General features: G+C 38.2%; 1 protein-coding gene across 1 annotated transcript; it reads right to left on the minus strand.

The window, feature by feature from the left end:
- Window positions 1–2,448: 2,448 nt before the first annotated feature.
- On the minus strand, window positions 2,449–5,846 carry LOC130934250 (zinc finger BED domain-containing protein RICESLEEPER 2-like). Its single transcript, XM_057863837.1, has 6 exons — window positions 5,707–5,846; window positions 5,312–5,409; window positions 5,082–5,220; window positions 3,008–4,595; window positions 2,596–2,926; window positions 2,449–2,519 (listed from the first exon to the last, which is right to left on the minus strand). Exons 1-6 carry the CDS (start codon window positions 5,844–5,846, stop codon window positions 2,449–2,451), a joined length of 2,367 nt encoding a protein of 788 aa, XP_057719820.1.
- Between the last annotated feature and the right edge of the window lie 18,495 nt (window positions 5,847–24,341).

A 24,341-nucleotide genomic window follows, 5' to 3' on the forward strand; every position in this document is an offset into this window, starting at 1 on the left:
ACCTTGATGCTCTATTTGCCCGTAAGGTGATACACTAGTAATCACAAACGGTCCTGTCCAACGGGATTTAAGTTTCCCAAGAAACAGTTTGAGTCTTGAGTTAAAGAGCAGGACTTTCTGTCCTGGTTCAAAGACTTTGGAAGATAACTTCTTGTCATGCCACCTTTTTGCCTTTTCCTTATAGATTTTTGCATTTTCAAATGCATCTAAGCGGAATTCATCCAACTCATTAAGTTAGAGCAGCCGTTTCTCCCCTGTTGCTTTAGCATCAAGGTTGAGGAATCTAGTAGCCCAATAGGCCTTGTGTTCTAGTTCCACTGGCAAATGACAGGACTTCTCATATACTAATTGATATGGTAAAGTTCTAAATGGGGTTTTGAAAACTATTCTGTATGCCCACAGAGCATCATCAAGCTTTCTAGCCCAATCCTTTCTAGAGGCGCTTATTGTCCTCTCTAGGATTCGCTTTAGTTTTCTATTTGAGACTTCAGCTTGCCCATTCATTTGGGGATGATATGGTGTTGCCACTTTATTGCAAACCCCCTAACGGCTTAAGACAGAATCCAGCTGTCTATTGCAGAAATGAGTTCCTCCATCACTAATTAGTGTCCTAGGGACACCAAGTCTGCTGAAGATGTTCTTCTGGAGGAACTTCATTACTACTCTTGTGTCATTAGTGGGTATTGCTATTGCTTCAACCCATTTAGACATATAATATACTGCCACAAGGATGTAGGTGTTTGAGTATGAAGGCGGGAATGGTCCCATGAAATCTATGCCTCACATGTCAAACAACTCAATCTCTAATATTCCTTGCTGAGGCATGCTGTGACCATGAGGAAGATTGCCAGCCCTCTAGCAACTATCACAGTTATGGACGAACTCTCTAGAATCTCTAAAGAGAGTAGGCCAGTAAAAGCCACTTTGGAGTACCTTGGTGGCTGTCTGCTGATGGATTGGAATCGGATTCTAACACCAAACTCATCGGCAAGTGTACCGGGTCGCATCAAGTAGTAATTACTCACAAGAGTGAGGTTGATCCCACAGGCATTGATGGATCAAGCAACTTTAGTGGGTGATTAGTTTAGTCAAGCTAACATTGGTGAGTAATAATTGATGCAGCAGAAAGTAAATAACAAGAAGATTTAAAGTGCAGAAAGTAAATTGGACAGAAACTTAAAGAGCAAAAAATATAAATTACAGAAACTTAAATGACAAAAAATGTAAATTGTAGTGAATGTAAAGGGGAGCGGGTGCTGGAAATTAAAGAAATCAATAGATCAAAAAACTGGAAATTTAAATTGTAGGAAGAATAAAGGAAATTGGGTGCTAGGATTCAAAACTGAGCAAGAAAATATAAATTGCAGCGAATCAGAGAAATGTAAGATGAAGGGAATTGCAGAAAAACTAAAACAGAATTTAAAAATTGTAAAAGAATTAAAATAGAAACAATTGAGATCAGATATTCAAATTCATGAAAATAGAAACAAAAGAATCAAAAGGAAACTCAACGATGGAGAGATCCAGAAGAATTCTCCAATCAAAGTTCCAAAATCACAACCAGGAAGTGGAAGTTGCAGAAGAAAGTAAAATGAAAACAGAAAACAATCTCAGATTTGATCTCCAATCCTTCAAATTCAAAAAGAAAAATTAAAAGAGAGCTCTCTATTCTACTCCTATTGCTTCCTATTGGAGCCAGCCTTTTTTAATGAAATGAAATTGATGCCTTTATATAGGCTTTACAAAAATGAAAATGAAATTGAAAAATAAATTACAATTAAATGAAATTCCTAATCTAACTAATCCTTGTGCATTTGAGCGATGTCCATGGGTTTTGCTTGCTTTAGGTTTGAAGAAAAATGGGTCCGGTTGGCCTTAGTTCAATTGGTTGGAGGCATGAGTCAAGGTTGCTTGGTTCAAGTTGGTTTGGTGTGTGGGAACCTTCCAGGGAGCTCAGTGAAGTAACCAAACGTAGCGCTCCCTTTACTTTGTGCCTTGGCTCATTTGATGCGTGACAATAGTAGTGTCAATATGTTTAGCCCTATAGGGCTATGGCCCTACTTTATAGGGCCAGAAGAATAAAAAGCCCTTTAACTAATAGGGTCAAATTTTTAAAAAGCCCTCATGGGCCAAAAGCCCTAGGGCCAACCCATGGGTTACCTAATTCCCTTTTTTTTTTTACATTCTCTATTTCAACAACACATATAAAACTTAAGTCATTAGTTTGTTTTATCCCTTTATCATTTTTATGCGTAAAAAATAAAAAAATAAATGTTAATAATGTACATTGATCATATTAAATCCAACTTTTAACTATATATATATATATCAAGAAATCAAACATTGCATTCACTATCTCATCACCCTTTTTCTTACTCTCTAGAATTACCATCAATAATGTCTCTAGAAAATCAAAATAAAGTTGGCACAAAAATCCATCATCTAAAATCATGAATGTTGAGGGAGATGCATCGTTGCTGTTGACACTTCTTCTTCATGAATTTCACCAATTTCATCATCTAAAATCAACCAATTAAAAAACAGTTAGAAATTCAATTTAAAATATTATTTGAAAAAAATAGCATAAATATTTACCATCATGATTTGGAACAAATTCACGTAACCAACTCCTTATGCAAATAAGCATTTGGACATGCTCATGAAGAGTGGAACTTCTATATTTTGTTAAAACACGTCCACCAATACTGAATGCAGACTCAGATACTACAGTAGTGATGGGAATACTTAAAACATCTCTGGCCATAACTGACAGAGTGGGAAACCTATCCTCGCTAATCTTCCAAAAATTTAGCACATCATACTTCAAATCATCTTCATTGGTGTGAATCAAACCTTCTTTTAGATAAATCTCTAATTCATCTTTATCCTTGAAAGTTTGGGTTTCACAGTCAAATTCTCTGAACTCCTAAAAGATATAGTATAAAGATTATTTAAGTAACGAATAAACATAATAGGAGAAAAATAATACTATATTAAAATTAAATACCTTCATCACCATTTTGCTCTTCTTTGTAAGCCTTCCTTCTTCAGGTGACATAGGAGATTGATTACTACTTTGAGAAATTGTTGAACCACCAAAAGTATTTATGTACTCTCCATACAACCTTTTAAATTTCTCCAATACTTCATTTGCCTTCAATTCAAAGGTTGAAGGATCTAGTTTTTTGTAACAAAACCTCAAGAACTTTAACTTTAATCGAGGATCAAGAATTGCCCCAAAAGCCAAGACAGTGCTATAATCCTTCCAATATTTATCAAACTTCATCTTCATTCTAAAAGCCATGTTCATAATAACAACATCATCACAAGTTTGATTGTCTTCCAAAAGACATTCAATTTTCCAAACTTGCATAAAATACAAATTTGATGTTGGATATGATGAACCCGAAATGAGGTTTGTAGTTTCATTAAATGGCTCTAAAAATTCACACATTTTTTTTGCTAAGCTCCATTCTTCATTTGTTGGACAATCTTTATAAGCTCCATCTACAACACTAAGGATGTCAAACGCTTTTTCAAATTTAATTGCACTTTCCAATATCATATATGTAGAATTCCATCGAGTTGGAACATCTGATTTTAGACCAACACCTTCTTCAATTTCTGCTTGCTGCACACAATCTTTGAATTTCATTTTTCTCCCATCAGAAGCTTTCACATATTTCACACTCTCTCTGATTTTAAATAAAGCTCCAGCAGCCACCTTTAACCCTTCTTGTACAATCAAATTTAAAATGTGAGCGGAACAACGCACATGAAAATATTCTCCATCGTAAAGCAAACTATTCTGCTTACATAGAAGAGTTTTTAAGATGTTTTGCATGTTGTCATTTGCAGAAGCATTATCTAAAGTAATAGAGAATACTTTCTTATCAATACCCCACTGCTTCAAAGAGTTAAATAAGACTGCTTCCATATCGGTTCCAGTATGGGGAGGAATTGTTTGACAAAAATTCAAAATCTTACTCACTAGTCGCCAATTCTCATCAACAAAATGAGCTGTCAGACAAATATATCCTTCAGTGGTAGATGCTGTCCATACATCAGATGTCAAACAAATTCTATTAGGTATCCTAGACATCTTCTGTCTCAATTTCTCTTTCTCTGTTGAATAAATCATTTGAAGATCTGAAACTAAAGTGTTTCTAGAAGGCATTATAATCGTTGGACTAATGTAATTAATCCAATCTCTAATACCCTCATACTCAACAAAGCTAAACGCAAGATCATGTTTTGCTATAGCCTGAGCGAGTTTTTTTCTATGAACATTCTGATCAATTTTAGTTGGCAGACCCTCTATATCATCATCAAATCTAATATTGAGGGGTATAGATTTACAAGAAACTATATGACGACTTAGATGAGAAGTTCCGTAAGCATTCTTAGTTTTCGGATTTTTTCCAATTTTGTATTCATGATGACAAAAATTGTATTCAGCCTTTTCAATACCATCTCTGTCTTTTCCAATCTTCTTAAAAAACCTCCAAACATTAGATTTTTTACCAGAATCAACACTACCAGAAGCTTGAACAGGAGTCTCAGAAACAATCTCATCATCCATGTTTATAAATTTCCTAATTATATCCAAATAATGTGTATTAAAATTCTATAGCAACAACAACAACATTCATTAATTCATATTAATTATTCATCTCTGAAGTTTCAATAAGAAGTAATTGAAGAAAAAATAGTAACAATCAATCAAACAAGCAAAACATGTATTAGGAATGGAAAAGCAAGAGAAAATATTAACGAAATCTATGGTCATAGGAAAATCCATGGCAGAGAACTTCTAACTATATTAGTCAATAATCAATAAGACAACTAAATTCGCTCTACAACTAAGTTCTAGTAATTAATAGAAGTATTAAATATTCATTTTGTATGGTCAGATCCATATAAAAGCAGCCATCAAAAGTCAAACACAAATGGATACAAGTTAAAAAAATGATAATAATAATAATAATAATTATGCAGTTACCATTTTGATGTTTAATTAAATGGAATGCATAACAAAACAATTTGATACCTGTGGCTGTGAGTGCCTTCAATGCAATAACCTAGAAGTCTGACTAAGTTCTTGTGCCGCACATGACCAATAGTCCAATAGCCTCAACTTCCACTCTAAATTCCTTCTCGGCTTGTCCTCTGCATCAGGTGAGACGATAGTGTTAGTTAAACTAGCTGCATACACACATCCTAGTAAAACAAGACAAGAAAGATTCCACAAAACCAATTTTGATAATAGCCAAAAAAACTGATAAACTAATTCAAAAATCTTCCAGATTACTGAGGAACTTCTTAACAGCCACAGGACTCCCATTGATTAACTTGCCTTGATAAACAACTCCATATCCCCTTTCACCGATAACATTGTCTTTCGAAAACCTGTTCGTTGCAACTTCTATCAATTGAAGTTTAGATTGTCCGGGTCTCAGCCTCTCAAGGAGGAGAAGATTTGATTTAGGGCTTGTAGGGCTTATAGGGCCAGTCTTATTTTGTTTTTTTGTTGGGAGGGCTTAATTAGGGTTGGGCTTACAAAATATCATTTTATAATTTTTAGGGCTGTGGGCTAGAATTTTTTTAGAGGGTTGAGAGCTGGCCCTAAAATTTGGGCTAAATTGACACTTCTACTTGACAAGCATTCTTCATAGCACTTAGTTAACTAGTTTAACCTAGCGCTACAAGCCTTGGCTGGGACTCCCCCTTCGAACCATGATGGCTTCGGTTTGAACCAATTTCCTCGGCAAAGTGGCGCTCAGTTGATGAAAGTAACGTAGCGCTTCATGCCTTGAGGAAAGGCTCCCTCTTCGAGCCTTGGCCATTTCATTTTGGCCTATTTTCCTTTGTGCCAAGCCTTGCTTTTTCTTTGTGGCAAGCCCGAAAAAGTGAAAAGATTGAACGGAGTGCCCTTGCTTCCTTGGCTTTGGTGAAGCGCTCCGTTGCAACAATTCACGTAGCGCTCTCATTTTTCCTTGGGGCGCTTTGATTTTCTTCACGAGGAAGTCCGATAAAGTGAAAACAATGAACGGAGCGCTAACAATGAACGGAGCGCTCCCTGCTTTGCTTGCTTGCATAGCGCTTTCTTGCTTTAATGAACGCTAGGTTCATTCATGGATTGGCTTTGCTCTTAACGCCTTTGGCTTAATAATGCATGCATTCATTTTGTAATTAATAATGCCAATTATGCATTAACGAAAGCTTTCATCCATTGGCATTAACGAAAGCTTTCATGCATTGGCATTAACAATCATATGCTCCATGCATGCATTATATACTTAGTAATGCATGATTTGTTCTTTTGCCAATACATTTACTTTAATTAATAATGCAGTACGTGCATTCTTGCATTGGCCTTGTTAATTAATAGTAATGCATTCATGCATTGCATAAATAATTAAATGCATGTATACATTAACGCATGATAAATCAAGATAGCATGTTTATTAATTATTAATGCATGCATAAGCATTATGCATATGCCAAGGCTTTCATGGTCATGGGCCACGCTTTTAAAAAGCGTGGCCTAAGGTTCCAAATCGTGCTCAACTTCAAAGTGTGTTCCAAAATCATTCTTTTCTTCTTTTGAACTGATTTTGTGCTATTTTGCTTCTTTTTTCACTTATTTCCTACAAAATTTAGAAAATCAAAAGATCAAGGGAATATACCATTTAAACACAAAAGAATGCAATATTTAAGCACTAATCATCAATTTCTTGTATGAAAAAGCATAGAAAAATATGACATGATGACATGTCATCATCCGCTCACCTCCAAAGGGTCCTCCATAGTCAGATCCATGGCAATGCCATAGAATCCTCTGTGCCTCTTCTTCAAACACACAGTGTCGGATTATTCTATCCAAACATCTCTTAAAGAGATATGGTTCATCCCATAAGTAGTATTTTGCATCATGCATGAGTTTCCGGGCTTGCTGGCTGGTAAACTCCTTGTGAATGAACCGTATAGTCTTGTAGTTTGCAATGTCTACAAACCAAGGTACTATCTGGATGGCATAGAGTTTCTCATTTGGAAAGGATTCGGGTATGTCAGTGGAGGGAGAAGAAGTCCCTGCTACTAGCTTAATCCGGAACAAGTGATCAGCTACCTGATTTTCTGTCCCCTTTTCTGTCTCTAATTTCTATATCAAACTCTTACAGGAGTAATACCCATCTTATAAGTCTGGGTTTAGAGTCTTGCTTAGTGAGTAGATACTTTAGAGCAGCATGGTCAGTATAAATAATGACCTTAGATCCTACTAGGTAGGATCTGAACTTGTCAATGGCATAAACCACTAGAAGTAGCTCCTTTTCTGAAGTAGTGTAGTTTTTCTGCGCATCATTACGCGACTAGCATAGTAAATGACATGTAGAAGCTTGTCATGTCTCTGACCTAGGACTGTGCCAATTGCATGATCACTTGCATCACACATTAGCTCAAATGGCAAGTCCCAGTTGGGTGCAAAAATGATAGGAGCAGTGACAAGCTTGGCTTTCAAAGTTTCAAAGGCATGCAGGCATTCTTGGTCAAAGACGAATAAAACATCAGTGGCCAGGAGATTACACAGGGGTTTGGCAATTTTAGAAAAATCTTTTATGAACCGCCTGTAGAATCCTACATGTCATAGGAAACTTCTGATTTCCTGGACACTAGTTGGTGGAAGCAAGCGTTCTATCACTTCCACTTTAGTTTGATCCACCTCTATCCCCTTATTTGAGATCCGATGCCCAAGAACAATGCCTTCAGTTACCATGAAGTGGCATTTCTCCTAGTTTAGAACTAGGTTTGTTTCTTGGCATCTTTTCAGGTGATGAGGGAAAAATGATTCCACACAAACTCACCGGCAAGTGTACCGAGTCGCATCAAGTAGAAATAAATCACAAGAGTGAGGTCGATCCCACAGGGATTATGGATTGAACAATTTTAGTATGGTGATGAATTTAGTTAAGCGAATATTTGATGATTTGAGTGAAACTTGATTAACAGAAGTAAAATTGCAAGAAAATAAAAGAGAAAATGAAAATTGGCTGAATCTTAAAGTGCAGAAGAAGTAAATTTCAGAAACTTAAAATGCAAGAAAGTAAATAAGCTGAAACTTAAACTGCAAGAAAGGTAAATGAATGAAACTTAAAGTGCAAGAAATGTAAATTGTTGAATCTAAATTGCTCAAAAACTTAAATTGCATGAAGAATAAAGGGATTTGGGTATTGGGATTCAAAGCAAAGTTGGAAAATGTAAAGTGCAAGAAATTAAAGAACAAATCAGAGATGGAAAATTGTAGAAGAATCAAAACAACAAGAAAACATAGATCCACTCTAAAATCCTAAAGAGAAATTGACAATTTCAGTAAAGTAACAAAATCAAAAAGAGAATCTATAGCTCAATTGTTCTCTTGTCGAAACAGAAAAGAAGAAACTGTAGAAGAAATGAAAAACTCAGAAGCAGATTAAGATCAGATCTCCAATTCATAAACTAGAACTAGGGAAAGTAAAAGGAAACTCCAAGATGAAGGGAATTAGAGAATTCTCCAATCAGAGTTCCAAAAACCCAAAACAAAAAATAGAAGTTGCAGAAGAAAGAAAATGAACAAAGAAAACAAACTTAGATCTAATCCCAATTCCCAAATTCTCAAAAGGAAAATTAAAAGAAAACTAAAAGTGAGCTAAAGGTAAAAGTAAAAAGGTCCTTCTCAAATCAAACTTGCTTCTATTAATACACTTTCTATTTCCATCATTTAACACTTGAAGTGGGCTTTTTGGTTTTGCCTTGAATGAGAGTGGGTAAGGGGTGTTTTGGTGATGCTCTAGTGGAGCGTTTAGTTGGGAAAGTGAACGCCTCGTTCACTCCTTCAGCATGCCTTTGGTGCGCATGTTGCCTCCCCTAGCGCTCTCCTTGTGAACGCTGCGTGAAGAACTGAAGATTGATGGTTTAGAAGTTATAATAAATTCTCGTTGCAAGTACAGTTTCTAAACCGAGCAATCAGCCTGTGTTACAAAAGTTTTGGTTGTCATAAGTAACAAACCCAATAAAATTTATAAATCGAGGTATTCAAACCTCGGGTCATCTTCTCAAGGAATTACAGGGAGGTGTGTTTTACTATTGGTTATGGAAAACAGTGTTTGGGTTTGAAAAAGTTTTGAACAGGAGAAATGGATTGCATAAATTAATAAATTAATATCGAAGAAATCTCTTGGTAAGGTATGAAAACTGGAAGTCCTATCCTAGTTATCCTTATCAATGGCTATGAGAATTATATTTTTGCTACCACTAAGTCAACCTCTAACTATGAAGGTAAGTTAAGTGGACAAATTAATTTAACACCTAAAGTCCTAGTCAACTCCTTAAGGAAAGACTAGAGTTATAGGAATCTATATTAATCAGCAAAGATAATAATTATCGATCACGATGAGTTTGACAACTCAAGAGTCACCAATTAATCAACCAAAGCCAAAAGGGAAAAATCTAAATTATAAATAGCGAAAAGCAATCATAAGTCTGAAATACCTCATTGTGTATTAATTAAGAAAATTATAACATGAATGGTCCATAAACTAATTTAGCAACATATATAATTAACAAATAAGAGAAGTCAAAATAAAGGAATATTGAACCTGATTATGAAGATGAAATAATCCTAAAGTTAAGAGAAACTCTAAATCCTAATCCTAAGAGAGAGGAGAGAACCTCTCTCTCTAAAAACTAAATCTAAAAACTAAAACTACCTATTAATGTCTGTTGTATGGTGTATCCAGTCTCTCTTTATGAATGGATGGATTCCTCGATTTATAAGTCTTTAATCTGTGTTCTCTGGGATTGGATCTCATCCAAAAAGGGCCCAGAAGTCGCTAGGGCCGACTTCTGCAAATTCTACAGATCGCGCACGTCACGCATCTGCGTGGGTCATGTGGTCGCGTCATCTGGAGTGTTGCTCTTCCACGCGATTGCGTCAGTCATGCGTCCGCATTAATTATGTTTCGCAAGTCATACGTTCGCGTCATCCAGGCGCTCGCGTCGATTCTCTTTTGCACTAAGCACACGTTCGCGTCGTCCATGCGAACGCGTCGCCGCCAATTTCTCCAAAACCCCAATTTATGCTTTCCTTCCAGTTTTTTATGTTTCCTTTCCATTCTTTAAGTCATTCTTGCCCTATAAAACCAGAAAGTACTCAACACACAAATCACGGCATCGAATGGTAATAAAGGATAATTAAATTTGATTATTGGTGCACGAAATTGCAATCACACTTTTGCAACCCCGCACAACTAACCAGCAAGTGCACTGGGTCGTCTAAGTAATACCTTACGTGAGTAAGGGTCGATCCCACGGAGATTGTCGGCTTGAAGCAAGCTATAGTTATCTTGTAAATCTTAGTCAGGATATCAGAAATTATCAGGGTTGATTGTGAAAAGCAAAAGAACATGAAATAAGTACTTGTTATGCAGTAATGGGGAATAGGTTGAGGTTTTGGAGATGCTCCATCTTCTGAATCTCTACTTTTCTACTGTCTTCTTCATCAAACACGCAAGGCTCCTTCCATGGCAAGCTGTATGTAGGGTTTCACCGTTGTCAATGGCTACCTCCCATCCTCTCAGTGGAAATGTTCAACGCACCCTGTCACGGCACGGCTATCCATCTGTCGGTTCTCAATCAGGCCGGAATAGAATCCAATGATTCTTTTGCGTCTGTCACTAACGCCCCGCCCTCAGGAGTTTGAAGTTCGTCACAGTCATTCAATCATTGAATCCTACTCAGAATACCACAGACAAGGTTTAGACCTTCCAAATTCTCTTGAATGCCGCCATCAATTCTAGCTTATACCACGAAGATTCTGATTAAAGAATCCAAGAGATATCTACTCAATCTAAAGTAGAACGGAGGTGGTTGTCAGGCACGCGTTCATAGTTGAGAATATGATGAGTGTCACGGGTCATCACATTCATCCGGGTTAAGAGCAAGTGATATCTTAGAACGGAAGCAAGCATGATTGAATAAGAAACAGTAGTAATTGCATTAATCCATCAAGACACAGCAGAGCTCCTCACCCCCAACCATGGGGTTTAGAGACTCATGCTGTAAGAAGTACAAAGAAACGTGTAAAGTGTCATGAGGTACAGATACAATGTCAAAAGATCCTATTAATAGTAAACTAGTGGCCTAGGGTATACAGAAATGAGTAAATGACGTAAAAATCCACTTCTGGGTCCACTTAGTGTGTGCTTGGGCTGAGCATTGAAGCTTTTATGTGTAGAGACCTTTTTTGGAGTTAAACGCCAGCTTTCATGCCATTTTGGGCGTTTAACTCCAAGTTTTATGCCAGTTCTAGCGTTAAACGCTGGAAGTTCTGAGGCTGATTTGCAACGCCGGTTTGGGCCATCAAACCTCGGACAAAGTATGGACTATTATACATTGCGGGAAAGCCCAGAATGTCTACTTTCCAACGCCGTTGAGAGCGCGCCAATTGGGCTTCTTTAGCTCCAGAAAATCCACTTCGAGTGCAGGGAGGTTAGAATCCAACAGCATCTGCAGTCCTTTTCAGCCTCTAAATCAGATTTTTGCTCAGATCCCTCAATTTCAGCCAGAAAATACCTGAAATCACAGAAAAACACACAAACTCATAGTAAAGTCCAGAAAAGTGAATTTTAACTAAAAACTAATAAAAATATACTAAAAACTAACTAAATCATACTAAAAACATACTAAAAATAATGCCAAAAAGCGTATAAATTATCCGCTCATCACAACACCAAACTTAAATTGTTGCTTGTCGCCAAGCAACTGAAAATCAAAATAGAATAAAAAGAAGAGAATATACTATAGACTCCAAAATATCAAAGAAACATAGTTCCAATTAGATGAGTGGGACCAGTAGCTTTTTGCTTCCGAACAGTTTTGGCATCTCACTTTATCCTTTGAAGTTCAGAATGATTGGCATCTTTAGGAACTCAGAACTCAGATAGTGTTATTGATTCTCCTAGTTAAGTATAATGATTCTTGAACATAGCTAGTGTATGAGTCTTGGCTGTGGCCCAAAGCACTCTGTCTTCCAGTATTACCACCGGATACATTCATGCCACAGACACATAATTGGGTGAACCTTTTCAGATTGTGACCCAGCTTTGCTAGAGTCCCCAATTAGAGGTGTCCAGGGTTCTTAAGCACACTCTTTTTGCCTTGGTTCACAACTTTATTTCTTTCTTTTTTTTTTTCGAAATTTTTTTTTTTGTATTCACTGCTTTTTCTAGCTTCAAGAATCAATCTGATGATTTTTTAGATCCTCAATAACAGTTCTCTTTTTCCCTCATTCTTTCAAGAGCCAACAATTTTAACATTCTCAAAACAACAAATTCAAAAGATATATGCACTGTTCAAGCATTCGTTCAGAAAACAAAAAGTATTGTCACCACATCAAACTAATTCAACTAGTTTCAAGGATAAATTCGAAATCCTGTACTTCTTGTTCTTTTGTGATTAAAGCATTTTTCATTTAAGAGAGGTGATGGATTCATAGGACATTCATAGCCTTAAGACATGAATTCTAAATTTTATTAATTATGAATTAAGAACAAGACTCAAAAATAGATATAAGATGAGACTAAAAATAGAAAACAAAAATTTAAATAGGCTCCTAATGATAGAGGTTTTTCACAGAGTTAGGACTCAACAACCTTGATTTTGAGAAGTGGATGCTCCCTCAAATTGAGGGGAGAACTTTTGGCGTTTCAGTTCTTGAAGTTCACGCCCCTGCTTCTCTTGTTCCTTCAGCAATTTGCAGAGCATGCAGTTCTGATTCTGCTGTTCTTCCTTAAGTTGCTCCATAGTCTCTTGCAACTTGGTGATAGATGCTTCTAGGCTGGCCCAGTAGCCAATTTCAGGAAATTCAGGGAGGAACTCCTGCGCCCTCCTTTTGATAGAGTTGTCTTGCATTTGTCCTTCCATTGACTTCTTGGTGATTGGATGTTCAATGGGTATGAATTCATCTACTCCCATCTTTACCCCAGCCTCTTTACAGAGCAAGGAGATCAAGCTTGGGTAAGCCAATTTGGCTTCAGTGGAATTCTTATTTGCAATTGTGTAGATCTCACAAGCAATCACATGATGAACTTCCACTTCTTTTCCAAGCATAATGCAATGAATCATCACTGCTCTCTTGATGGTGACCTCAGAACGGTTGCTAGTGGGCAGTATGGAACGCCCAATGAAGTCTAGCCAACCTCTTGCAATTGGTTTGAGGTCTCCCCTCTTGAGTTGGTTTGGGACACCCTTTGAATTGGTTATCCACTTAGTTCCAGGGAGGCATATGTCCTCTAGAACTTGATCCAACCCTTTATCTGCTTTCACCATTCTCCTATTAAAGGATTCAGGATCATCTTGCAGTTGAGGCAATTTGAAGATTTCTCTTATTTTGTCCAGATGGAAGTACATAACTTTCCCTCTGACCATGGTTCTGTAAGTATGGTAAGCAGTTCCAGTCATTCTCTGCTTATCTGTTAGCCACAGATTTGAGTAGAATTCCTGAACCATATTCCTTCCAACCTTTATCTCAGGATTGGTTAGAACTTCCCATCCTCTGTTTCGAATTTGCTCTTGGATCCCCGGATATTCATCTTCTTTCAGATCAAATTTTACTTCCGGGATCACTGACCTCAGACCCATTATTTTGTGATAATGGTCTTCATGTTCTTTGGTTAAGAACTTCTCTTGATTCCAAAGATTCTTTGGATTATTCTCTTTCTTTCCTCTTAAATTGGTTTGTTTTCCCTTAGGAGCCATGACCTTGATGAATCTTGGCTTAATGATCACGGAAAAGCACACCAAACTTAGAGGTTTGCTTGTCCTCAAGCAAAAGAAAGGAAAGAAGAGAGAGAGGAGAAGAGCAAATTCGAATGGTGTGGGGGAATGAGGAGGCCGAACTTGTTTTTATAAGGGGGGAAGGAGATTTCGAAAAAATTGAAAAGAGATTTGAGAAGATATGGAGAGGATTTGAGAGAAGGGTGAGTTTTTGAATAAGATTTGGGATTGATTTGAGATAGATTTGAAGAATGGTTTTGATTTTTGAAGATTTGAAAGTGAATGATGAAAGGTTGAAGTGTGTTTATGTAGAAAAGTATGGCATTAAACGCCCAGAATGGCATCCATTCTGGCGTTTAACGCCCATTTGTTGCCCATTGTGGGCGTTTAACGCCCAGCCAGGTGCCTTGGCTGGCGTTAAACGCCAGAATCCCCTTTGTCACTGGGCGTTTTGCTAAACGCCCAGGATGCCGCACACCTGGCGTTAAACGCCCAGAATGGTGCCCATTTTGGCGTTTAACGCCCAAAATGGCACCCTTACTGGCGTTAAACGCCCAGAATGGTGCCCATTCTGGCGTTTAACGCCCAAAATGCCCCTTACTGGCGTTTTTTCGCCAGTAAGCTCTTTTTCTCTGCTTTTTGCGCTGAATCCTTCTGTAACTTTGTGAATTCCTTCATTTTTTGATACTTGCCTTTGAAAAAAACAAAACACTTAACCTGCTAATGACTGGGTTGCCTCCCAGCAAGCGCTTCTTTACTATCTTTAGCTGGACCTTTACTGAGAATCACTCAAGTCTCAGTTTTGAGCATTCCTGCTCAAAATTGCCTTCAAGATAATGCTTGATTCTTTGCCCATTAACAATGAACTTTTTGTCAGAATCAATATCTTGAAGCTCAACATATCCATATGGTGACACTCCTGTAATCACATACGGACCCCTCCACCGGGATTTATGTTTTCCTGGAAACAATCTGAGCCTAGAGTTGAAGAGCAGAACTTTTTGTCCTGGCTCAAAGACTTTGGTTGACAACTTCTTGTCATGCCACTTCTTTGCCTTTTCCTTATAAATTTTTGCATTTTCAAAGGCATTGAGTCTGAACTCCTCTAGCTCATTTAACTGGAGCAATCTTTTTTCACCAGCTAACTGAGCATCCATATTTAGGAATCTGGTTGCCCAGTAGGCTTTATGTTCCAGTTCCACGGGCAGATGACAGGCCTTCCCATACACCAGTTGGTATGGAGAGGTTCCTATGGGAGTCTTGAATGCTGTTCTGTATGCCCACAGAGCATCATCCAAACTCTTTGCCCAATCCTTTCTTCGGGCTATCACAGTCCGTTCTAGGATTCTTTTTAGTTCTCTGTTAGAGACTTCAGCTTGCCCATTTGTCTGTGGATGATATGGAGTTGCCACTTTGTGGCTAATTCCATATCTGACCATAGCAGAGTATAGCTGTCTATTGCAGAAATGAGTGCCCCCGTCACTGATTAGTACTCTGGGAACACCAAACCTGCTGAAGATGTGTTTCTGGAGGAATTTCAGCAAGGTCTTGGTATCATTAGTGGGTGTAGCAATTGCTTCTACCCACTTAGATACATAGTCCACTGCCACCAGAATGTAAGTGTTTGAGTATGATGGTGGGAATGGACCCATGAAGTCAATTCCCCATACATCAAACAATTCTATCTCTAATATCCCTTGTTGAGGCATGGCATATCCGTGAGGCAAGTTACCAGCTCTTTGGCAACTGTCACAGTTACGCACAAACTCTCGGGAATCTTTATAGAGAGTAGGCCAGTAGAAGCCACATTGGAGGACTTTAGTGGCTGTTCGCTCACTTCCAAAATGTCCTCCATACTGTGATCCATGGCAATGCCATAGGATCCTTTGTGCTTCTTCTCTGGGTACACATCTGCGGATCATTCCGTCTGCACATCTCTTAAAGAGATATGGCTCATCCCATAGGTAGTACTTGGCATCTGAAATTAATTTCTTTCTTTGCACTCTGCTGTACTCCTGGGGTATGAACCTCACAGCTTTATAGTTTGCAATATCTGCAAACCATGGAGCTTCCTGAATGGCAAAGAGTTGCTCATCTGGGAAAGTCTCAGAGATCTCAGTAGAAGGGAGGGACGTCCCAGCTACTGGTTCTATTCGGGACAGATGATTAGCTACTTGGTTTTCTGTCCCTTTTCTGTCTTTTATTTCTATATCAAACTCTTGCAGAAGCAACACCCATCTTATAAGCCTGGGTTTTGAATCCTGCTTTGTGAGTAAGTATTTAAGAGCAGCATGGTTAGTGTACACAATCACCTTTGATCCCACTAGATAAGATCTAAACTTGTCAATGGCATAGACCACTGCAAGTAATTCTTTTTTTGTGGTTGTGTAATTCTTCTGTGCATCATTTAGAACACGGCTGGCATAATAAATGACGTGCAGAAGCTTGTTATGCCTCTGTCCCAGCACTGCACCAATGGCATGGTCACTGGCATCACACATTAATTCAAATGGCAATGTCCAATCTGGTGTAGAGATGACTGGTGCTGTGACCAGCTTAGCTTTCAGGGTCTCAAACGCCTGCTGACACTGTGTGTCAAACACAAATGGCGTGTCAGCAGCTAGCAGGTTACTCAAAGGTTTTGCAATTTTCGAAAAATCCTTTATGAACCTTCTGTAGAATTCTGCATGCCCCAGAAAGCTTCTGATTGCCTTAACATTGGCAGGTGGTGGTAATTTTTCAATTACCTCTACCTTTGCCTTATCCACCTCTATTCTCCTGCTTGAAATTTTGTGCCCAAGGACAATTCCTTCAGTCACCATAAAGTGACATTTCTCCCAGTTTAAAACTAGGTTAGTCTCTTGGCACCTTTTCAGGACAAGTGCTAGGTGATTAAGACAGGAGCTGAATGAGTCTCCATATACTGAGAAATCATCCATGAAGACTTCCAGGAATTTCTCCACCATATCAGAGAAGATGGATAACATGCATCTCTGAAAGGTTGCAGGAGCATTACACAGACCAAAAGGCATCCTCCTGTAGGCAAACACGCCAGAAGGGCAAGTAAATGCTGTTTTCTTTTGGTCCTGAGGATCTACTGCAATTTGGTTGTAACCTGAATAGCCATCCAAAAAGCAGTAATAATCATGACCAGCTAGTCTTTCTAGCATTTGGTCTATGAATGGTAAAGGAAAATGATCCTTTCTGGTGGCTGTATTGAGCCTTCTGTAGTCAATACACATACGCCACCCTGTGACTGTTCTTGTAGGAACCAGTTCATTTTTTTCATTATGAACCACTGTCATGCCTCCCTTTTTGGGGACAACTTGGACAGGGCTCACCCAGGGGCTATCAGAAATAGGATAAATAATCCCAGCCTCTAGTAATTTAGTGACCTCTTTTTGCACCACCTCCTTCATGGCTGGATTTAGCCTCCTCTGTGGTTGGACCACTGGTTTGGCATTATCCTCCAACAGGATCTTGTGCATGCATCTAGCTGGGCTAATGCCCTTAAGATCACTTATGGACCACCCAAGAGCTGTCTTGTGTGTCCTTAGCACTTGAATCAGTGCTTCCTCTTCCTGTGGATTCAAAGCAGAGCTTATAATCACTGGAAAAGTATCACCCTCTCCCAGAAATGCATACTTCAGGGATGGTGGTAGTGGTTTGAGTTCAGGTTTGGGAGGCTTATCCTCCTCCTGAGGAATTTTCGAAAATTCCTTTATTTCCTGTGGTTCTTCTTGATCAGGTTGAGCATCCTTGAAGATGTCTTCAAGCTCTGATTCTAGGCTTTCAGTCATATTGATCTCTTCCACCAGAGAGTCAATAATGTCAGCGCCCATGCAGTCATTTGGTGTGTCTGGATGCTGCATAGCTTTCACAGCATTCAACTTGAACTCATCCTCATTGACTCTCAGGGTTACTTCCCCTTTTTGTACATCAATGAGAGTTCGTCCAGTTGCTAGGAAAGGTCTTCCTAGAATGAGAGTTGCACTCTTGTGCTCTTCCATTTCCAGCACCACAAAGTCAGTTGGAAAGGCAAATGGCCCAACCTTGACAATCATATCCTCTATTATGCCTAATGGATGTTTAATGGAGCCATCAGCAAGTTGGAGGCATATCCGGGTTGGTTTGACTTCTCCAGTCAACCCAAGCTTTCTGATAGTGGATGCAGGTATTAGATTGATGCTTGCTCCAAGATCACATAGGGCTGTCTTGGTGCAAGCGCCTTCTAATGTGCATGGTATCATAAATCTTCCTGGATCTTGAAGCCTTTCTGGTAAGCTTTTCAGAATGACTGCACTGCATTCTTCAGTGAGAAATACTTTTTCAGTTTCTCTCCAATCCTTCTTATGACTTAAGATCTCTTTCATGAACTTAGCATAAGAAGGTATTTGCTCAAGTGCCTCTGCAAACGGAATCTTTATTTCAAGAGTCCTTAGATAATCTGCAAAGCGGGCAAATTGCTTATCCTGCTCCGCTTGGCGGAGTTTCTGAGGATAAGGCATCTTGGCTTTATATTCTTCAACCTTAGTTGCTGCAGGCTTGTTCCTTACAGAAGTGGTTGAAGAATCCTTTTTAGAGGGATTACTGTCAGCACTCTCAGGTGTCTGATCCTTCATTGGCGTCTGAACGCCAGGATTGGGTGGAAAATGGGCGTTAAACGCCAACTTTTCCCCCTTTTCTGGCGTTTGAACGCGAGAACTGGGCAGGGAATGGGCGTTTAACGCCAGCTTTCCCTCCCTTTCTGGCGTTTGAACGCCACCAGCATTCCTCTCTGGGTTCTTACTGTCCTCAGAGGGATTTTGAACAGTGGTTTGGTTATCCTCTGTCAATTGTTCCTTATTTGACTTTTTACTCTTTTGAGTGGTGTTGTTCAGTGTCTTCCCACTCCTCAGTTGAACTGCTTGACACTCTCCTGTTATCTGTTTAGATATCTGCTGTTTTGCTTGATTCAACTACAGTTCTATGTTCTTGTTAGCAACTTTAGTTTCATGGAGCATCTCTTTAAATTCTGCTAACTGTTCTGTTATCAGGAGCAATTGTTGATTAAGCTCAATCATCTGTTCTTGAGGACTAGGATCAGTGACTACTGCCATGACTTCCTCTTTTGGAGAGAACTCATTGCTAGAGTATAAATATTGGTTTCTAGCAACAGTGTCTATAAGCTCTTGAGCCTCTTCAATTGTCTTCCTCATGTGTATAGATCCACCAGCTGAGTGGTCTAAAGACATCTGAGCTTTTTCTGTAAGCCCATAATAGAAGATGTCTAATTGTACCCACTCTGAAAACATTTCAGAGGGGCATTTTCTTAGCATACCTCTATACCTCTCCCAGGCATTATAAAGGGATTCATTATCCTCTTGTTTAAAGCCTTGGATGTCCAGCCTTAGCTGTGTCATCCTCTTTGGAGGGTAAAAATGATTCAGGAATTTGTCTGATAACTATTTCCATGTCTTTATGCTTGCTGTAGGTTGGTTATTCAACCACCTTTTAGCTTGATCTTTTACAGCAAATGGAAACAGTAATAGTCTGTAGACATCCTGATCCACCTCTTTATCATGTACTGTGTCAGCAATTTGTAAGAACTGTGCCAGAAACTCAGTAGGTTCTTCCTGTGGAAGACCGAAATACTGGCAATTTTGCTGCACTATGATAATGAGTTGAGGATTTAGCTCAAAGCTGCTTGCTTTGATGGGAGGTGTACAGATGCGACTCCCATATGCAGCTGTAATGGGGTTGGCATATGACCCCAGAGTCCTTCTGGACTGATCAATCACACTTAGGTCCATAATGGATAAAGGGAAATGATATGGATTGCAAATAGATAAATTTTGTTTTTTTTTTTGAATTAACCGAAAAATAAAATAAAAACAAAAGGAAAATAAAATAAAAAATTCGAAAATTAAAAGAAAATAAGATCAAAGCAAATTGAAAACTGAATCAATTAGTTAATCAAAAAGATTTTGGGATTAGCAATTAGAAAGATATGATTGAAAAATTTTTATGAAAAAGATTTGATTTTTGAAAAGAGGAAAGAGAAAAACAATAAAATGACACCAAACTTAAAATTTTTAGAAAATCAAACACTAATTTTCGAAAAATTTTAAGGGAAAAACACAAAGAGGACACCAAACTTAGAATTTTTACGGATCAAAAAGGGACTAAGGACATGCAAAATCGAAAATTAAAAGAAAAGCAAAAGCATGCAATTGACACCAAACTTAAAATATGAAACTAGACCCAACTAAAAGACTCTAAACCAACAAAAATAAAACAGTCCTAATCTAAGCAACAAGATAAGCCGTCAGTTGTCCAAACTCGAACAATCCCCGGCAACAGCGCCAAAAACTTGGTGCACGAAATTGCAATCACACTTTTGCAACCCCGCACAACTAACCAGCAAGTGCACTGGGTCGTCCAAGTAATACCTTACGTGAGTAAGGGTCGATCCCACGGAGATTGTCGGCTTGAAGCAAGCTATAGTTATCTTGTAAATCTTAGTCAGGATATCAGAAATTATCAGGGTTGATTGTGAAAAGCAAAAGAACATGAAATAAGTACTTGTTATGCAGTAATGGGGAATAGGTTGAGGTTTTGGAGATGATCCATCTTCTGAATCTCTGCTTTCCTACTGTCTTCTTCATCAAACACGCAAGGCTCCTTCCATGGCAAGCTGTATGTAGGGTTTCACCGTTGTCAATGGCGACCTCCCATCCTCTCAGTGGAAATGTTCAACGCACCCTGTCACGGCACGGCTATCCATCTGTCGGTTCTCAATCAGGCCGGAATAGAATCCAATGATTCTTTTGCGTCTGTCACTAACGCCCCGCCCTCAGGAGTTTGAAGTTCGTCACAGTCATTCAATCATTGAATCCTACTCAGAATACCACAGACAAGGTTTAGACCTTCCGGATTCTCTTGAATGCCGCCATCAATTCTAGCTTATACCACGAAGATTCTGATTAAAGAATCCAAGAGATATCTACTCAATCTAAAGTAGAACGGAGGTGGTTGTCAGGCACGCGTTCATAGTTGAGAATATGATGAGTGTCACGGGTCATCACATTCATCCGGGTTAAGAGCAAGTGATATCTTAGAACGGAAGCAAGCATGACTGAATAAGAAACAGTAGTAATTGCATTAATCCATCAAGACACAGCAGAGCTCCTCACCCCCAACCATGGGGTTTAGAGACTCATGCTGTAAGAAGTACAAAGAAACGTGTAAAGTGTCATGAGGTACAGATACAATGTCAAAAGATCCTATTAATAGTAAACTAGTAGCCTAGGGTATACAGAAATGAGTAAATGACGTAAAAATCCACTTCTGGGTCCACTTAGTGTGTGCTTGGGCTGAGCATTGAAGCTTTTATGTGTAGAGACCTTTTCTGGAGTTAAACGCCAGCTTTCATGCCAGTTTGGGCGTTTAACTCCAAGTTTTATGCCAGTTCCAGCGTTAAACGCTGGAAGTTCTGAGGCTGATTTGCAACGCCGGTTTGGGCCATCAAACCTCGGACAAAGTATGGACTATTATACATTGCTGGAAAGCCCAGAATGTCTACTTTCCAACGCCGTTGAGAGCGCGCCAATTGGGCTTCTTTAGCTCCAGAAAATCCACTTCGAGTGCAGGGAGGTCAGAATCCAACAGCATCTGCAGTCCTTTTCAGCCTCTAAATAAGATTTTTGCTCAGATCCCGCAATTTCACCCAGAAAATACCTAAAATCACAGAAAAACACACAAACTCATAGTAAAGTCCAGAAAAGTGAATTTTAACTAAAAAATAATAAAAATATACTAAAAACTAACTAAATCATACTAAAAACATACTAAAAACAATGCCAAAAAGCGTATAAATTATCCGCTCATCAATTATTTTAAAGCATAAGAAACATGTTTTCTCATATGTCATATCATTAGGAAGGAATTGCAAAACCATGCAAATTCATATGAATGAGTAGGTGAAGAGTTAATAAAATCATTCAATTTAAGCACAAGATTTATCATAAAATAGTGGTTTATCAACCTCCCCACACTTAAGCAATAGCATGTCCTCATGCTAAATCCAAGAGAAAACAATAAAGGTAAAATGGTGGAATCATATGCAATGCAATCTACTCTAAATGCAACTACCTAAATGAGTCATGCAATTCTAGTTATTATTCACCTATATATAAAGCATACATGTAGTTAAATTAATTCATATCTTCAAGGGATCATGTATGTACAACTAGGGCCAAATCATATTAGAGTACAGTTATAATTGAGTTGAGTTAAGATAGTTCACAACTTGCAAGAGAATTAATAGTTAAATATGGACATATGAGAATGAACTATTGAACCCTCACTGGATTGTATGTATACTCTCTAGCTACTCAGTGTTTGGGGTTAATCACTCTCTCTTCTTTTCTAGTCATGCTTTCTAAAACTTTGTTTTTCCTCTAATCAATCAACAATTATTGATTATAGATATACAAAAATCATGAGGTATTTTCCTAGGTTGTAATGGGGCTGAGGTAGGGGTAAGGATGCATATATAAGGCTAAGTGAGCTAACAAAGTGAATCCTTGACTAGTCTAAGATCTCACCTAACATATACCTATCTTATATAATTTCATAATTCTCCACCTAGCTACCCAAACCTTTCCAATTTTGTGTTACATGCTCATGCATTTTATTTTTGACTTTTGTCCCATGTGCATTGATTTTTTTGTAATAGCATTCGGGATAGTTTTTTTTGTATCCCCTTATTTAAAAAGAAATTATATATATATATATATATATATATATATATATATATATATATATATATATATTAATGCACATGGTAACTTTAATTGTTTTGATTTCACATGAGCATGCTTCCCAAATTTTTGAAATGTCTTAGTTAATATAAATTCCTACTTGTTTCTGTCATCTCATGTTCTCATAAAATTTCCCATTCTTTAAATTTTTACACTCTATCTATCTTAAGCTAACCAAGGATTCAATTTGGGATTTTTATTTTGTTTTTCTGCTTAAGGCTAGTAATGTGGTTATAAAATGAAGGGGGATTAAAAAGTTCAAGGGGGCTAACAAGGATGGCATAAAAGGTAGGTTTATTTGGGACAAGTGGGTATAAATACAAATAATGGCCTCAATAATATCTTGGTATGCATCTATATTCTATAATTGGACATATAGACTAAAACAAAATAAAGATTGCAAGCATAGAAAAGAAGTGTGAAACACACAGGAATGAAATTTATGGTTTGATGTAACCATACAATTAAGCTTAAGACTCCCGGGCTGTATGTTCTCAAGCTCATAAATCATATATCAGTTATGTATGTCATGCAAGTAGAAATTAAGAGTTTCCATTCAACTCAATGTAAATTTTTAAGGTGCCCCTTAAAATCTTAGTGTTTCTCCTTGAAGAAATTTTGTTAACTAACTAACATGTAATGCTATATATACAAGGTGTGTGGATTGTTTTAATGTACTACGGTTCCTAGCTTACGCTTTTTATTTTCCAATTAAACCAACTATCATATGCTAAAAAGGGTAAACTATACTAATTAATCCACTTAATATATAACTAGTAAACTAAGGTGCAAATTAAGCTAAAACATCCAAGATATATACAGCCCAAAGTGCGGAATGCAAGAGTACAACAAAAGCGAAAAAGAGAAAAATGTGTAAATAAAATACAGAAAATAGACAAAATAAGATAAGAGTCTGTAGTGGTTCACCAAAAGAAATATATGCCAGAGATGGTGACCTCCCCACACTTAAATAATAGCATCGTCCTCGATGCTCACTCAAACTAGGTGGGAAGAAGTGTCATCTCCGGAAGGATGGGCTACCGATGTCACAGTGGTAGGCTGAGGGGTCTGCCGGTGTTCTCGCACAACTCTCTGTTTAATATAGGGGGCCTGATAAACCCCATTTATAGGGTTTATCTTGCATTGATTTTTGGGGATTTTATCACCTTTTACCCATATTTATTCAATGAAATAGCATGGTTTTATAACTTCTCCCTTAATTATGCTTAAGAGTGAAAACATGCTTTTTAGGACTCAAAATAGCTAAATTTAATTCACCTTGATTCTAGTAGATGCCTTGATATGTTTGTTAAGTGATTTAAGGTTTAGGAGGCAAAGATTGGATCAAAGGAATGAAGAAAGAAAGCATGAAAAGTTGGAGAACTCACGAAGAAATGAAAGAACCAGAAAGCTGTCAAGCCGACCTCTTCGCACTTAAACGACCATAACTTGAGCTACAGAGGTCCAATTGATGCGGTTTTAGTTGGGTTAGAAAGCTAACATTCGGGGCTTCGAAAAAGATATAAGATTTGCCATAGTTGCATCGCGCATAGGGGCGCGCAAGCGCATGGTACGCGGACGCGCCGATGGTGGCACATGACCCACTTAATGCAAAACGTGGCCAGCGATTTTAGAAGCCTTGTGGGCCCAATCCAACTCATTTCTGATGCTATTTAAGCCAAGGATTGAAGAGGAATCAACAGACTTTTGATCATTAGTCATAGTTTA

This window comes from Arachis stenosperma, chromosome 6 (assembly GCF_014773155.1).
Source record: "Arachis stenosperma cultivar V10309 chromosome 6, arast.V10309.gnm1.PFL2, whole genome shotgun sequence".
Classification (NCBI taxonomy): domain Eukaryota; kingdom Viridiplantae; phylum Streptophyta; class Magnoliopsida; order Fabales; family Fabaceae; genus Arachis; species Arachis stenosperma.

Excerpts from the sequence above, each read along its gene's own strand:
- LOC130934250 (XM_057863837.1), bottom strand. The coding sequence starts at position 5,846 with ATGGCCAAGGCTCGAAGAGGGAGCCTTTCCTCAAGGCATGAAGCGCTA. Across the intron at positions 5,410-5,706 it reads GGGAGTCCCAGCCAAGGCTT|GTTTTCGAAAGACAATGTTA; the intron begins GTAGCGCTAGGT and ends TGCAACGAACAG. Across the intron at positions 2,927-3,007 it reads AGAGCAAAATGGTGATGAAG|GAGTTCAGAGAATTTGACTG; the intron begins GTATTTAATTTT and ends TATATCTTTTAG.